The following is a 16,302-nucleotide window of genomic DNA, read 5'->3' on the forward strand; positions in this document are numbered from 1 at the left end:
AAGTATTTTTAAAATTCCCACATAGACACAAGTAGGGATTATTTGATGACTAGGAGATGGGAAGGAAAAATCTGGATACAGCTGATTCATTAATCTAGGCGTATCATGTGGTTTAAATCAGTCTTATCAACTGGTATTAAGAAAACTCCAACACGTGGCAGGTTCTTTGCTAGGCTCTGAGGATACTTGCTGCTGGAGGTGTTTGTTAGCTGGTGCCTAATTCATGTTTGTAGCTGGTAAAACGCTGGATCTCAGTTCAAATCCCCACTCTACTACTTGGCCCGGCCTTCTCCGAGCCTCCTTTGTTAAATGAACTCCCTGGTGTTCATTTAGTCCAAACCCCACCTTAATAAAGAAAACCTAAGTCTAAAGGTGAAATGACTTACAGAAGGTGACAAAGGATGTTAGAGGGACAGCTTGGACTCAAACCTGCACTTAAGATCCCAAATCCAGGGCTTTCTCACTGCCACCTTTTATATTAAAAGCTGCATTATCTAAAAATTTTGAAAATGGGGAAAAAGTTGAATTGTAAATTAACTAAGTTATTGTGCATCTGCTATGTGCCAGGCGTTGTGCTAGGCCCTAGGGATACAAATTTGATGAAAAAGACCCCACCTCTCCCCTTTTTCCTTCCTGTATAGCTGGAATCTTAACTCTGCAGCTGCTATTATAACCAGGTCTAGAAGTTAGCATTTCAGCTGTTCACGTATTTTGCAAATCCCATTAAAAACAAAATGAATAACCTCTCCTGTTTTTCTCCCTGGATGTCCCAAGCGCTGCCTTGAAGACCCCTTTAAGATCCTAGAGGAGCGGAGTAAAAGGATTTAAAGTGTAGGGGACGAGACTTAGAAAAAATGGCTTAGGTAGCTTCCCGGGGGCCTGTGTTTCCTGGGTTTACGCCTTAGCTGGGGTCCCAGCTCAGTCTTTGCAAAGCCCTAGCTAGGCTGGCTACCCGGGCGGTAGGGCGGCTTTTAGGACCTAGCGAGAGCTTCTTCCGGAAAGGGAAGGGGCAGGATCAGTGAGTGGAGTTCCCGGAGAGGGGCAGGGTTTGAACTGCTAGGAGGCAAAGAGTCATTGCGGCTGCAGAAGGTGCCGGGGAGGAGGCCGGGATTGTGGGGCGCGCGTCCCGGCGGGGTTTTGGAGGGGGAGGCGCGGGCACTGGCGGGGAGCGCCGGGAGAACCTTGTAGATGCATGCGTGTGCTCCCAGAGAAGGTGGGCGCACGGCCCGGGGGCAGGCTCCGGGGGCATTGGTTGGCTGCAAAGGGCGAGCTCTGGGTTCCTGAGAACCGGGAAGGGAAAGGGGGCAGCCGCGAGGCCCTGGGCTCGTTTCACCGCACCCCTTCTCCAAGCCAGACTGGAGAAATGTTAGCGGGAAATTTCCTCTGTCTGGTGCTCGGGCCCTGCGTCTGGGGGACCCCTGCGCGGCTTAGAATCCCTGGGGTCATCTCTGCCCCAGAATCCTGCGGGACCCCGGGCAGGTCACTTACTAACCTCTGTTTTCTTGTCTGTAAAATTGGGGTAATAACAGCACCCACCTCCCAGGGTTGTCTTGAGGGTCAAACGAGATAATATTTATAAAGCGCTTAGCACAGTGGCTGGCTCATAAGAGACGCTATGTAAATGTTAGTTATTGTTATTATCATTCCTAGCTGTGGGACTTTAAAAAAGTCATTTAACCCCTGCTTCCCTCAGTTTCCTCACCTGTAAAATGAGGGCTACCTTCCAATGTTATGATGGTCAAATGAGATATTTGTAAAGCCTTTTAGCCCAGTGCCAGCCTCAGTAGGCACTGTTATTATGGCTCAATGGATAGAGCTTTGGTGGGAAAACAAGTTCAAATCCAACCTTGGACACCTGACCCTGGACAATTTCCTTAACCTCTGTTTGCCTCAGTTTCCTCAACTGTAAAATTGAGATTGATGCACATATCCCCCAGTGTTGTTAGGATCAAATGAGGTAATAATTGTGAGTCACTTTGCACAGGGCCTGGCACATAATAAAAGATATACATATTTTGGCTGCCTTTAAGTTGAGGGATTCAGGTTTGTAAGAATGGGGCAGTTTGAGACGTGAGAGTTGAGACAGTACACTTAAGGAAGCTCTTGGTGTGACCTTAGGAAGATCACTGCCCTTTCTTCTTGACATCAATTTTCTTACTAGTCAAATGAAAGGATTACCTAATGGTCTCTTCCTACTCACTTAGGTAGTGCAGTATGTACTATGGTCAGGAAGAGGTGGATTCCTGTCAAGGCCTCAGATTTTGTGCCCCTGCTAAGTCACTTAACCTCTGTTTGCCTTGTGTGACTACGTATCAGGTACTGAGCTAAGCTCTACGATAAAAAGAAAGGCAAAAAAACCCAAACAAAACAAAAACTCGCAAAGAGCTCACATTTTTGTTACCTTGTTTGTAAAATGAGGATCGTAAAAGCACCTAAATCCCAGAGGTTTTGAGAATGAAATGAGATACTTGTGATGTGCTTTGCAAACCTTAAAAGTGTGTAGATAAGTATTAGCTATTATTATTATTAACATTCTGTGTTTTAAGACTGCTTTTGTTTCTCCACCTAAAATTAGTAAGAGTACTTCCTGACCCTTTCTTTACAGACTATATAAATGTAAAAGGAGCACCTTTGTTCTCTGAGTTTCGGGCACACCTAGCTATTTGGGCTCTTTTGGTTGGTGTTTGCTAGCAGATTGGCATAATAAAGGAGGAAATGTGGCCCTGGTGAAGTACTTAGCTTTTTTGTTTTACACTTTTGTACTGTGAAGTCTATTAATAGCTGACCCTTTTGTCTTTCAAAGCACATTAAACATTTCTCTTTTTGAACCCTACTACAGCCTTGTGAGTTGGGCCATACAATTTTGTGTTGATGTTAGGTCTTTTCAGTTGTATCTGACTCTTTGTGACCCCAATTGGGGTTTTCTTGGCAAAGATATTTTGCTGCTTCCTTCTCCAGCTCATTTTACAGATGAGGAAACCCGAGGCAAACAGGGTTAAGTAACTTGCCTAGGTCACACAGTTAATGTCTGAGCCTGGATTTGAATTCAGGTCTTCCTGATTACAGCCCTGGTGCTTTATCCACTTTGTCACCTCGCTGCCCTTTCCAGGTTAGTGGCCCGCTGGAAGACCCTAGTATCACTTTCATGACACCAAAGGAAAACAGAAAAAGCAATTTGTCAAAAAGCATTTTTTGAGCCCCCACCCCCTCCATTGTCTACATTTTGCCCTGGATATATCTTGTTTGTACACGGTTGTTTACTGGTAGGTTCTCCCTCCCTCCCATTAGATTTTAAATTCCTCGAGGGCTAGGGCTGTTTTTACCTTTCTTTGTATGCTGGGTGCTCAGGACTGTGGCAAATTGACGCTTTTGTAATGGGAAACAAAAGAAAGGCAAAAACACTCTTCTTGCCTAATTCTAGGACCCCAAATTCTAAGGGAAGAGACAAAAGTAAATAACTATAGATACATCATTATATAGTTAATAGTTTAAGCTATTAAACCTTCCAACTTCTTGAAGGTTCTCTGGGACATCCTATATACTGTGTAAGTAGTATATAGCGTAAATGGAAGTTAATCTTTAGAGGGATAGACTGTTAGAATACTGTAGAGATTGCTTCCTATTAGGAATAGAGCTTGGGCGCTCCAGTCAGGAAGACTCATCTTCCTGAGTTTGCATCCAGCCTCAGACACTAACAAGGCACTTCACCCTGTTTGCCTCAGTTTCCTCATCAATAAAATAAACTGGAGAAGGAAATGACAAAACAATCTGGTATCTTTGCCCCAAAAAATCCAAATGGGGTCATGAAGAGTTGGTCACAACTGAACAACTCTTAGAATGAGACTTTAGTAGTGGGGGGACCATTAGAAGATGCTTAAATGAATGCCTGCTTGGTAAACATACGAGTAAATCAAAATTCAGATCCTTTTTTGCACGGTACAAGTACCTGGTCCCTTTTAGATTTTCCTTTTTAGTCATAAACTCCTTTTGAATGGCCTAGGCTGCTGATGTGATTTACATGTGAGTTTGGATGTTTTATATGGAAATAATTCTTTGACAGATCCTAATTTTCTAAAGAGGGAGGTTGCTTGACAGTGTTAATGACTACAAGTTGTTTATTCTGATTGACTTTAATGAATAACATCTGGACTTTTTTTTTTTTTAAACAGCCACAGAATATCAAATCCTTCTATAAAGAGGGAGTTTGAGGAAGTGTTGTATCATCAGTGAAACACCTGTGTTTACAAGTTTTGTTTCTTTATATAATTGTGCTCCCTGCTGGTAATCCTTTGATGAGGGATGGCATTTTCATTTGTTTTCATAGTATTTACATTTGGTCAAGGAAAGTGTTGCATGTTTTAAATGATAACATGGAAACCTTTAGAAAACCCAGCAGGTAGGACATGTACACAGTCCTTCTGGCTTAAAAACAGAGCATATTTTAAATATAAATGATTAATTTGTTTCCTTAGAAGTGCTATCTATCATTTGTGGTTCTTCATAGTAAGGGAAAAGCTGTTTTAAGTTGAACCAGTATAATTGAGGGTGAAAGTCATCAAGATGAAATTAGAATGACTGCCCAAGAGGTAAAGGGTGCTCACTTTGTCATTGGATGTCTTTGTAGAAGGCTGGGTGATCCTTTCTGTTGGTGTTTGGTTACAAATCACTTGACATCTTTATGAGGCCTCTTCTCACTTAGATTCTGTGAGTCTGTGACTAATTTGATTTCCCAAAAAGGTGCCTTTTAATGACACCATCTGTGTAAGTAGTTGCTAACAGCTTCAGCCTTGAAACTGGGTCTAGCTAGCATTGTTTTGAATTCTAGAGAGGTCTGGACCTCTAATCAACATGTTTTAGGGTCATGATTTCTGAGTGAATAATTGTGACTGCTTTGTATTTGCATTTCCGTATAAAGTTAACATAAATGTCACACTCAGATGAGGGAAAAGAACATCTCACATTTCAAATCTTAATTTAGTAACAATCCTCTTGGTCAGAATTTGGGGACTTACATTGACATAGGTATATACATTTCAAAATTAGAATCCCAGTGCTTCTAATAACATAGGCTTTCTCTGGGTCAGTGGTGAAAAGCTTCAGGCTTTTTGCTTTTTTGTGGATCTTGGACCCCTTTGACCATCTGGTGAAACTTGTGGACCCCTTCTTAGAGTCATGTTTTTAAATAGTTAGAGGAAATGCCAAATTTCAGTTAGAATAGGAATTTCATTCCTTCAGTCTGTGCACTTTGGGTTCTTTTTTTTTTTTTAAGTATTTTGATATATTTCAATATAATTGAATTAGAGGCAGCTACAATGAATATAGGTACAATGAATATAGAGTGCTGGGCCTGGAGTTAGGAAGACCTGAATTCAGATTCAACCTTAGACACTAGCTTGTGTGTGACCCTGGATAAGTCACTTCACCTTAGTTTTTTCAGCTGCAAAATGCAAATAACCACACTTACCATGTTGCAAAGTTGTGAGGATCAAATGAATTAATAAAATATAATATATATTATAATAATAGTAGCATAGTACTTGACACTTGACACAAAACAGTAAATGTTTCTTCTGTCGCCCCTTCCCCTCTTGATTTCCTTTATATGTACAAAGTACCAAAAAAAAGTCCATTATTTTGCTATTATGACTAGCTATATGCTATTATGCTATTTCTGTTAACTGCTGTTGATCTACAATTGCCTTATTTTATTTTTATTTCTCCTATTTTTTTTAGAATTTATTTATTTTTAGTTTTTAACATTTCAACATTCATTTCCACAAGATTTTGAGTTCCAAATTTTTTCCCCATCTGTCCCTCATCCCGCCCCCCCCAAGATGGCAAGCATACTGATTACTTCTTCCCCCAGTCTGCCCTCTCATATATTTCTCCCCTTACCTCCTTACCCCTTGCTTTCTCCTACGTATTTTATTTTATGCATTTAAAACATTATTCTGAGAAGTGTCCATAGGCTTCGCCAGACTGCCCAAGGGATCTGTGACACAAAAAAAGGTTAAGAAGTGTTGATTTAGAGGTTAGTGAAAATAAAGGTGTATTTTTCCCCATCTGAGTCTTGGACCCCCTGAAATCTATCTACAGACCACCTTTTCTCCTCTGCCTTCCCACCTTTCTGTTTTAAGAACTTCTGATCTACCACCAACAATTTCTTGAACTATCTGGGAAAGAGCTGAGAACTTGAAAATAATTTTTAAAGGTCTGTATTAAGAGGTGGCTCATGCTCCTTGCTTTACTTATATTTGAAGGTCTCATTCAGACCCTGTTCTTATTTAATATACCCTCTAATAAACATTATTGTGGTTTTCTAAATAAAAGGGATGTAGAGAAAAAACATTAGAGTTAGGCTCTTTGGCAGCAGTAAGAAGGGAAACCTGTTAGTCTGGGTAGTGAGTTCTTTTATGAGTCCTCTTATGAGTAAGTTTAGTTTTGATATTGGAATAAAATAAGGCAGTTGTAGTCATCAGCAGTTAGCAGAAAGAGATTACCTAGTCATAACAGCAAAAAGATAGGCTTTTGGGGGGGTGTTCTTTGTGCATAATTTTTATTTACTGATTTTTTTTTTATCATTTTACTACTCACTGATCAGTGTAAGAAAATTGAAGCGCAGAATAAGCAGAGCCAGAACGTTGTCTACGGTAACAGTAGTATTGTTTTAAGAACAGCTTTGAGTGAATAAGCTATTTTGACTGTTAGAAATACCCAAATTAACTATAAAGGCTATAGGAAGAAAGAAGCTATCTGCATCCAAAGAACTGATAAATGGAAGTATGGATAGAATAATTTTACATCTATATGCCTGTATCTAATGATGACCATCTCTAGGGTGGGGAGGAGGGAAGAAAAAAAGGAAAAGAAAAAAAAGAAATTTATAAGATAACTTTGTTGAATATTTAAAAGGAATAGCAAGTTGTACATAGTAGATTTGCACTTTTATGTATAATCATCTTTTTTTATCATACTATGTTATGGAAATACTTGTTTTATTCCACAAATTAAAAATAAAATAAATTTTTAAAAAAGATGGACATAGAGGATACTTTGAGTTGATTCATTTGAAGAATACTCACTTATGTAAATTAATCATTAAGATCTCCAGCAGTGCCCTTGGAGCTCCTTGTGGCTAGTTGGTTCTCAGGTGGTGAGGATGTGACATCCAAAGTCTCAGCCTTTAGTCCTTTGAGTCAGCTATTTGTATAGAACTATCTCAGTAACTTTTAAAGAAGAAACTAGCATAATTTTCATGGGAAAAAGGGGTTAGATATTGTCTCAAAGAACTGTTCAAGTATGTTCTGAATACACGAAAGATTTAAGGGAGTGTGGATATATTTTTAAAATATTTCTGTTAGAAATGGTTACAATAAAAATGAAGTTTTAGAACTTAACTTAATAACTAGAAAATTAAATTGCATGGAGCTTCTCATTTTTTACATAAAGGTGATCTATTCAAAATGGAGAGAGACTTTTTTTTTCACTTTAGACATTTTTCCAGTTATTTGTAAAAAAATTTTAACATTCATTTAAAAAAATTGAGTTCCAAATTCATTCCCTCCTGCTTTTTGATCTTCAGATGGAATCTAGCTTTCAAAACAAAAATGAAAAGTGCCTAAGTTACATCTTTTTCTCTTATGAGATGATCCTGAGATTATAAATGTGCATTATCTGATAATTAAAATGTCTGTTATGCTATAAAGCAATAAGAATTCAAGGTATTTTAAAATAGGTTTTAGTTAAACTATGTTTATCATGTAAAATGTACTTTAAAAAAGGATTAAGGGGAGTGGCTAGGTGGCACAGTGAATAGAGCACTGGCCCTGGAGTCAGGAGGACCTGAGTTCAAATCCAGCCTCAGACATTTAACATTTAACTAGCTGTGTGACCTTGGGCAAGTCACTTAACCCCAATTACCCTACCTTCCCCCCCTCCAAAAAAAAAAAGACAAAAAAAAAAAAAAAGGATTAAGGATGAAAACTTTACCAGTTACAAATAGTCTTAGTTTCTGGCCTGGAAAAGTGCATAGGGAGAAATCTTGTGCTTCTATTGAAAGCTGTGTTATGTACCAGAGGATCCTATAAAATCTTGGATCACCCTCAGTGAACATTAATTAAACAGGGTATGAGATCGAACAGATGGAACAGAAGACTCATTTTACCCTCTGAGACTAGAGCAAAGAAGAAGAAGATGCATGAAGCTTTAGAGTTACTGAAGTGTGGTGATGAGGAACCCCAGGGCGGACAGCCTTCGTTATTTTTGTCCAGTAAAGGAGGAGACAAGGTCGTTTGCTGGGTGACCTGAAAGAGAGGAAAAAGTTTAGAGCAGATGTTGTGAAGAATATGATAAAAATATATTTGAGATAAAAAATGATTACTGGGCCATCGTGAGGTTTTAGTTCAAGGTTGTTTTTGAATTATTTCAGTTGTATCCAACTCTCTGTGACCCCTTTTGGGGTTTTCTTGGCAAAGATCCTGGAGTGGTTTGCAGTTTCCTTCTCTGGCTCATTTTACAGAAGAGGAAATTGAGGCAAGTAGGGTTAAGTGACTTGCCCAGGGTCACATACCTAGTGTTTGAGGACAGTTTTGAACTCAGGTCTTCCTAACTCCAGGCTCAGCACTCTATCCGCTGTGGCGCCTAGCTGCCCCTAGTTCAAGGTAACCAATAAAAATTTGTAACCTATACAGTTTATATGGTTTTATCAAGTCAGTAAGCACTTTGTGGGAATCACTGTTCTAAGTGTTTTTGCAGTTTCCAGGGCCTGAGGGTTGGGAGGGTGGGGTTGACTCAGGGTTGAGTTGACAGGACATAGACAGTGGACATGTAAGGGGGTAAGTGTGGAGGACTGTGTTGTTTTAACTGGTCAGCTATTGGGATCAGAGCCAACGAGGGAGGAAAGTAAAACTAGAACAGGGTTGACGGAGTGAGAATTCTAGACACATAGATTTTTAATAGTAATTTTTAAGAAAGGTTCTAATTCAACTCTCCCATTTTACAGATAAAGAAACTAAGGTCCAGAGATAGGCTTGCCTGAGGTCTCACAGCATGGTTTGTGGCAGAGCGGGGACTAGAACTACCCAGTTTTCTGAATCTCGGCCTTGTGAGATGTGAAAAGATAACGCAAAATAGAAGGCAGTTGTATAAGTGAGCATATTCATCCTGCCCTGACTCTCTCATTAGAGTGTGAGCTCCTTGAGAATAGGGACTGACTTTTTGCCTTTCTTTGTGTCTCCGATGCTTAGTACAGTGCCTGGCATGTGGTAAGTGATGAAATAAATGCCTGTTGATTGGTGGCTGACTGAGCGACTCATCATTAGTTTATAAAGACCTTGAGAGTGGGGTCCGTATCATGGCTGTTGTATCTCTAGCAATCTACCGTGTTTCCCTGATAATAAGACACTGTCTTATTATTTTTTTTGGACAGAAAAACACCAGAGGGCTTATTTTCAGGGGAGGGCTTATTTTAATGAACATTGACAGCAATTTTAATAAACAGGTAAATGTGAACAAAAAAAATGTACCTTTATTCAATAAGCAAATCACTGGGGAAGAACAGGATGACGCGCTCACTGCTGCAGCTCTGATTGGATGCAGCTCGGAGCGCGGCGTGCGTTTCACGGGGCGGGGGGGGGACGGTGCATACAGAGGGTACCGTAATGTAGCGTGTAGCACAGGGGATCACCTTCACTACAGTGGCAATCTCAATAGGGCTTATTTTCGGGGGAGGGCTTATTTTAGAGGAATCTTACACAGTAAGGGGAGGGCTTATTTTAGAGGAATCTTACACAGTAAGGGGAGGGCTTATTTTCGGGATAGGTCTTATTATCAGGGAAACACGGTAGTAAGGGCTTTGCAGGTAAAATAACTTAATAAATGTTTATTGAAGTTTCACAAGAGTGGGATATACAGCTCATTAGCTGGGCAGTGCAATGGATAGGGCTTTGGGCCTTGAGTCAGGAAGACCTGAGTTCAAGTTTGGCCTCAAATGCTTCCTAGCTCCTTGACTTTAGGTGAGTCACTATCGGTATCAGTTTTCTCAGCAATAAAATGGGGATATTAATAGTACCTATCTCCCAGGGTTATTGTGAGGATCAGATGAGATATTGGTAAAGTGCCTGGCACATGGTAGGGGGTGCATATTAAATGCTTATTTCCTTTTTCCTGGACTCCAATTATCTATAATAATGAATCCCAAGCAACCGTTTCATTATTTGAATCTGCGCTACATTCTTCCATTAGTCTGGAATCCTAATGACCATGTTTTACATAACAATCATTTCTAACAGTTTGGATTCAGATATTTGTGACGACTTCACAGGATTTGTTCTTTGTGCTTATTGGGACCTAATTGTACAATAATTGTTTTAGGAGCACTTTTTACTTGGGGCAGGTTGAGATCAGAAGGTTTTTTGTTGTTGTTTTTTTTACAAAGAACTTATAACTGAATACAAAAAATGATACTTTCTTCAGCAGAAATATGTCTCAGGAAAGCAGTTATGGAAAGTGGACTGTTTCCAGCAGTGATGAAAGTGAAGAAGATGAAAAGACACGCATTGAGAAACCTTCTACCTCTTCTCTGCCCAGTTTTGGGCGAGATTTGCTGAATGGTCCGGGATACACATGTTCTGATGCCCGGAAAGCTGCTTACCGAAGGAAATTATCACCAGTGAAATTTGACGGTCAAAATTCACCTTCCAAAATCTCACACCCTAAAAGGCAGAAGAGCTCCCAGCAAGATTTAGGCTGGGGCCTGTCGAGTAGCGATGAGGAAGAATCCCACCCAAAAGAACAATCACAACGACCAGGGAAAGGGACAGTCAAAGAGGAAAAATGTGCATCTCCAAAAGAACCATCTGAATATAGATCCGGAGATTGCCAGGCTCCTGTCATCCCAAAGACAGAAGAGGACTATGAGACTTCAGATGAAGCCCAAGAACCTTGGGACATATTGGATGAAAAGAACCCATTCAGATTTTATCTCACAAAAGTTTCAGGAATTATGCCGAAGTATAACTCAGGAGCGCTCCACATTAAAGGTAAGGGATGCTTGAAGTAGTAAAAAACTGGGATTCTTTCAGCAACGTACATGTGTGCACACACATACACATACACACTCACACACATACACACAATGTGCTCATTTAAAAGAGGAATTTTAAGTAGAAACCCTGAGGAGAAGAGATATTTCTCATGATATCATCAATCCCTCATTTACAGAGCTTACTTAATACTTAATCACAATAGGGTAGCTGGCTAGAATTTGCTAATTTTTTATTCAGATAAAACGTTAGCAGCAACATTACTATAAGCTTATGCAAGGTAAGCTTACTGTTGATAAAGGGAAGATACTTTGAGAGAAAATACTATCAGAGCAGGTATCTCCAAAATACCAGGATTATAATCATTTACACTTCTGCAGTTAGTTTTAGAGACAGGGACATTACGGCAAGGTCTTATGATAATTTATTAACGCTTTTAATACATTTATATAATATAATGATATATTGATATTGATATATTAATGTTAATTATGGTAGACATTAAGCAGAGTATACCTGTGTCATCATTGACTGCCTTATCATTCTTGTGTTCCAGATGATCATAGATTGAGACCTGGAAGGGGCTTTTAGAGGCTTTCTAATCCAACTGTTTCCTCTGTAGATGAGTATAATGTTAATAGAATTTGAAGATCTTCCCTACCCATTAATAAGCACATAGAGCCCTGGCCCAGAGCTAACCAGGCTCTGGGCCATGGGGAGTTTCCAGTTAAGTGCTTGGGCACAATGATTTTCAAGCTCCTCAGCACTTGGCTGATCAGAGGCCGAGTCTTTGTTGTATGTTCTGGGATTTTGCTCATGAGAAGGATCCTTTGATTTCCTGGTCCAGACTCTGAGGAGCTATTTGTTCAGAGCCCCCTGACTGCTCAGATTTCTGTGCTCCCTCGATCCAGTGATGTACATCAAGTGTATAGCAATATTGCTATGTTCAGACAGCTGGAACCCTGTCTGTTGGTCTTTGTGCTAACTTCTCTGCTTGTATTTTCTATACTCACTTCTTTCTCTATAATTAAAAGTAGGATTGTTAACCCCTTTTTGAGTAGTCTTTAAAAGCAGAGCAAAGAACCTGTGCTAGCAGGCTATCCCGGGTGTGCTAGGGTGCTTGCTGTTACAGTGAAGAAAGTCAGATCCAGAGAGACTAATTGATTTTTCCAAGATTACACAGACAGGAAGTAGCAGTACAAGGATTTTGAATCTAGGTCTCTTCACTCAAAGGGCAGCTATGTGGTATAGTGGATAGAGTACCAAGCCTAGAGTGAGGAAAGCAATTCTTCTTGAGTTCAAATCTGGCCTCAGGCTAGCTGTGTGACCCTGGACAAGTTATTTTACCCTGTCTGCCTCAGTTTCCTTAACTGTACAATGAACTGGAGAAGGAGATGGCAAACCATTCCAGTATCTTTGCCAAGAGAACCTCAAAAGAGATCACAAAGAGTCGGACATGACTGAAAAATCACCAAACAATAACTTTTGACTCCAAATCTGGTGTTCTTTCCTTTTTACAATATGTGCCATAGTCTTATTCTTAGCCTTATCTTTTTCCCACTATAGAATTCCTCCCCACCCCTTAGTGGAAATATTCAGATGTTCTGCAGTTTTCTGGCAATGGGCAGATACTTGACTATGGGAAGTATCTCTTTTCATTCCCTTTGCAAAGAGGGAAAACTGCAGAAGTGGTAACCTCACAAAGAGTGGCTTCAGTTTCAAATCAAAGGTTGATTTTTCTGTGTATGCCAAATGGAAGATATTATTTCATATCAATCTTTTTCCTTCAGTTCTCCAAGATGCTCTGTATCAGTATTTTCATGTACTATTCTTACAACATCAGGTATTATTTTCCCTGTATATCTGATATTTATAGATATCTGACTTCCCCTTCACCCCCCCCAGGGAATCATGGTTAAGTGATTTGCCCAATGTCACACAGCTAATAAGTGTTTGGAGGTCAGATTTGAATTCAGGTCCTCCTGACTCCAGGGCGGGTGCCACTTAGCTGCCCCTAGATATCTCTCTTAATGCCACTTTACAGGCATTATCTTATTTGGTGCTGGTTCATCAGTGAGCTTTTTATGTACATTATTTTGTGTGATCCTCACAAGAACATTGTAAAATAGTATGGTAAGTATTTTTGTCCTCATTTTACAGATAAGGAAACTGATACCATGAAAGTTATGTATTTTGTCCAAAGTCACAGAGATATTAAGTGGCTGAGCCAAGACTTGAATCCGTGTTCTCTGACTCCCAAGATCAGTAATTTTGTCAATGCATCATTATTCAATTTTGTATTGAGGGTTTCTCTCAAACTGACTTTCCATAGAATTAAAGACATAGATTTTGCTTAAAAGGCTGACATGCCAAAAGATTACATATACAGATTTTGCTTATAAGCTCCTATGTATTCAATATTAAATATCAGTAATTTTAATAATAGCTAACATATACATAATGTTTTAAGGTTTGCCAAGTATTGTACCCATAATACCTCATTTTATCCTCACAGCAACCTTGGAAGGCAGGTGCTACAGACAGGTCCCAGTTAGCATGAATCATGAACAGCTATGGAGTAGTGGTCCTGTGGATTTGAATTGAAGAAATAATTATGCAAAATATTGTCATTGATTTCAGCACAATGAAATTATGCAGTGTGAATAATGAGACTACAGGAGACTCTTTATTCATACCAACATATATCATCTTTGTTGTTATTGTCATTCTTATATAGCACATAGGAAAGAAAATATAATTAAGGTCAGTTCAGATAGACATTTATTGAAGTCCTACTATTTATAAAGTGGTAAAGTATCAAAGATGAACATCACAGTCTTTGTTCTTAAAGAATTTAATAGTCTGGTGTGGAGGTTCCTAAACTTATTTGGCTTACCACCCACTTTAAAGAAAAAAAAATTACTCAGTGCTCCCCTGGAAATCTACTTTCTTTAACCCTTTAATGGTTTGTTTTTTTAAATTTGTATCACTTCAAAAAAAAATTACATTTTTTAAAAAACGACATCGTAAGTTTACTAATTATAAATTTGTGGGGATTTTCTTGCATTAAAATTTTGATGATGCAATATTGTATCATATAACCCTTTAATATCTTATAGTAAATAAGTCATTACATGCACATATTGCTGCCCGTGCATGCTGGACTTTACAGTGAGCAACATGCTCACCTACCACACTTGCTTATTAAGACCTGTTGACAGACTTTACCAGTGATCAGTTATAACTTGAATATTATGTGTTTATTTGGAAAATGATGTAATAACTACCACTTTAACTCTGTTACACAACAGATAAAACATGTACAAATGGTTTTTTCATAATTTTCTTCTTTTTCCTTGCAATATCCCCACAATTGTACCCAAGACTACTACCTCCATCACCCTCCTCACCATCCTTCCAGCTTCCCCCAAGGGGTAGTACCATCTGCTTTGGGAATCTCTAGTGTAGTACTTCTTAAAGTGCTAAAGGGGTCATGAGTGGAAAAAGTTTAAGAAGCCCTGGTCTGGGACACAAAATAAGTCTAATGCAAGTTATAAGAGAAGTTTAAGCAAAGCTATATGAAAAATTTGTGAGGGAAAAGATTTTAGTTGAGTTCCGGGTGGTGACTACTCTGTAGAGGAACTGGGGCTTGAAGGAAGAGAAGAATTTCTGTAGGCCAACATTTTCCTAGAGGTAATTGCCTACTAGACATGGGGCAAAAACATAGAATGAGAAAGGTCAGAAAGAAATTGGGAAATAGCAAGTAGCCCAGTTTGAAAATAGAATATATGAAGGGGGTTTGTAAGAGATCAGGTTGGAGAGACAGATTAGCTTCTTGACTGTGAATGCCAGGGAATAGCATTTGTATTTGAATTTGTAGGCAATTCACTAAACATTTAGTAAACATTTGTTATGTGCCAGCCACTGAGTTTGGCCCTCAGTAGACAAATGCAAAATGATGCCTGCCTTGACTTCCTGGGATTTTCAGTATAAAAGGTATTAGGGAGCCATTGAATGTCTTTGAATAGAGAGGTGGTGAGGTTAGACTTATGCATTAGGATGCAGTAACTGGAAAGGAGAGAAAACATAGTTATAAAAACATTAAATTCTTGACTTTTATGAAAACTCAAGAGTTTGTTAAATCAACTTTTAGCTAAGTGACTGTGATGTAACTTATATTTAATAATATAATTGCTACTGGTAATTTATTGGAAACTTATTGTATCATAAGTCTTTGTAACTCTGGTTCATGTATGTATTTTCTCAATAGACATTTTATCTCCTCTGTTTGGGACACTTTTGTCTTCAGCTCAGGTGAGTTTATTTAATTTTTTTCTAACTAGCATTCAAATAGCACTCATTTAAGGTTTGCAAAGTGTTTTCTCATTTGATCCTCAGTGGGATCAACGGCAGTGGGAGGTAGTACTATTATTATTTCCATTTTATTGATGAGGAGACCGAGGCATATAGCTTTAAGTGACTTGCCCAGAGTTACATGACTGTTAAGGCTGGATTTGAACTCCCATTTTCCTGAGTCTAGGCCCAGCTCTCTATTCACTGCACCACCTAGCCACTTTAGTGATTAATTAAAGTGATTAAATTGCTTTTCATTTTTAATTGTTCAGAGATTATTAAAAGCCTCCAATCCCCCTAGGAAATAATAATAATCATCATTAATGTTTATATGGTGCCAGGCACTGTGCTAAGTATTTTACAATTATCTCATTTAATCTTCACAGCCCTGGGAGTTTGGTGCTATTATATCCATTTTACAGATGAAGAAGCTGAGGCAAACAGCAGTCAATTGACTTGCTCAGGGTCACACAGCTAGTAAGTGTCTGAGGCTAGATCTGAACTCAGACACAATGCTTATCCACTGTGTCATCTAGTTGCTTCAAAAGTAAGAATAGCAGCAGCTAGGTGGTGCAGTGAATAGAACACCAGCCCTGGAGTCAGGAGGACCTGAGTTCAAATACTGCCTCAGACACTTGATGCTTACTAGCTGTGTGACCTTGGGCAAGTCACTTAACTCCAATTGCCTTGCCTTCCCCCCTTAAAAAAAAAAGTAAGAGTAGCTGGAATTAGAAATAGGAATTAGAATCTTCCCTGCAATAGTTTTCTTTTTGTCTACTTTTGGATTGACAAACTATATAGCTGATAGGATATTATAAATTAATTATACATGAGTATATGAAGTTCTTCTAAGGCCTTACTTACTAAGACTTTGTCTAGTTCCTTAAGATGTTCATCCTTTCCCGGA

At 39.0% G+C, this 16,302-nt stretch overlaps 1 protein-coding gene across 6 annotated transcripts in view; it reads left to right on the top strand.

The window, feature by feature from the left end:
• TDP1 (tyrosyl-DNA phosphodiesterase 1) overlaps positions 1–16,302 on the top strand; it is a 160,912-nt gene that overhangs the window by 214 nt on the left and 144,396 nt on the right. The window contains exons 1-3 of one of the 6 annotated variants that reach the window (XM_069085969.1): positions 986–1,089; positions 10,474–11,039; positions 15,313–15,356. In XM_069085969.1, coding sequence (XP_068942070.1) covers positions 10,481–11,039; positions 15,313–15,356 — 603 coding nt within the window. In that variant the 5' untranslated portion in view covers positions 986–1,089; positions 10,474–10,480. Of the gene's footprint in view, positions 1–985; positions 1,214–10,473; positions 11,040–15,312; positions 15,357–16,302 lie in introns of those variants that run through there. The other 5 variants (XM_069085971.1, XM_069085972.1, XM_069085973.1 and 2 more) reach the window with 5 other exon arrangements.

The sequence above is a fragment of the Petaurus breviceps genome, unplaced genomic scaffold (assembly GCF_028583685.1).
Source record: "Petaurus breviceps papuanus isolate PSGF00001 unplaced genomic scaffold, PetGlider_PUasm1.0 177, whole genome shotgun sequence".
Taxonomy (NCBI): Eukaryota; Metazoa; Chordata; class Mammalia; order Diprotodontia; family Petauridae; genus Petaurus; species Petaurus breviceps.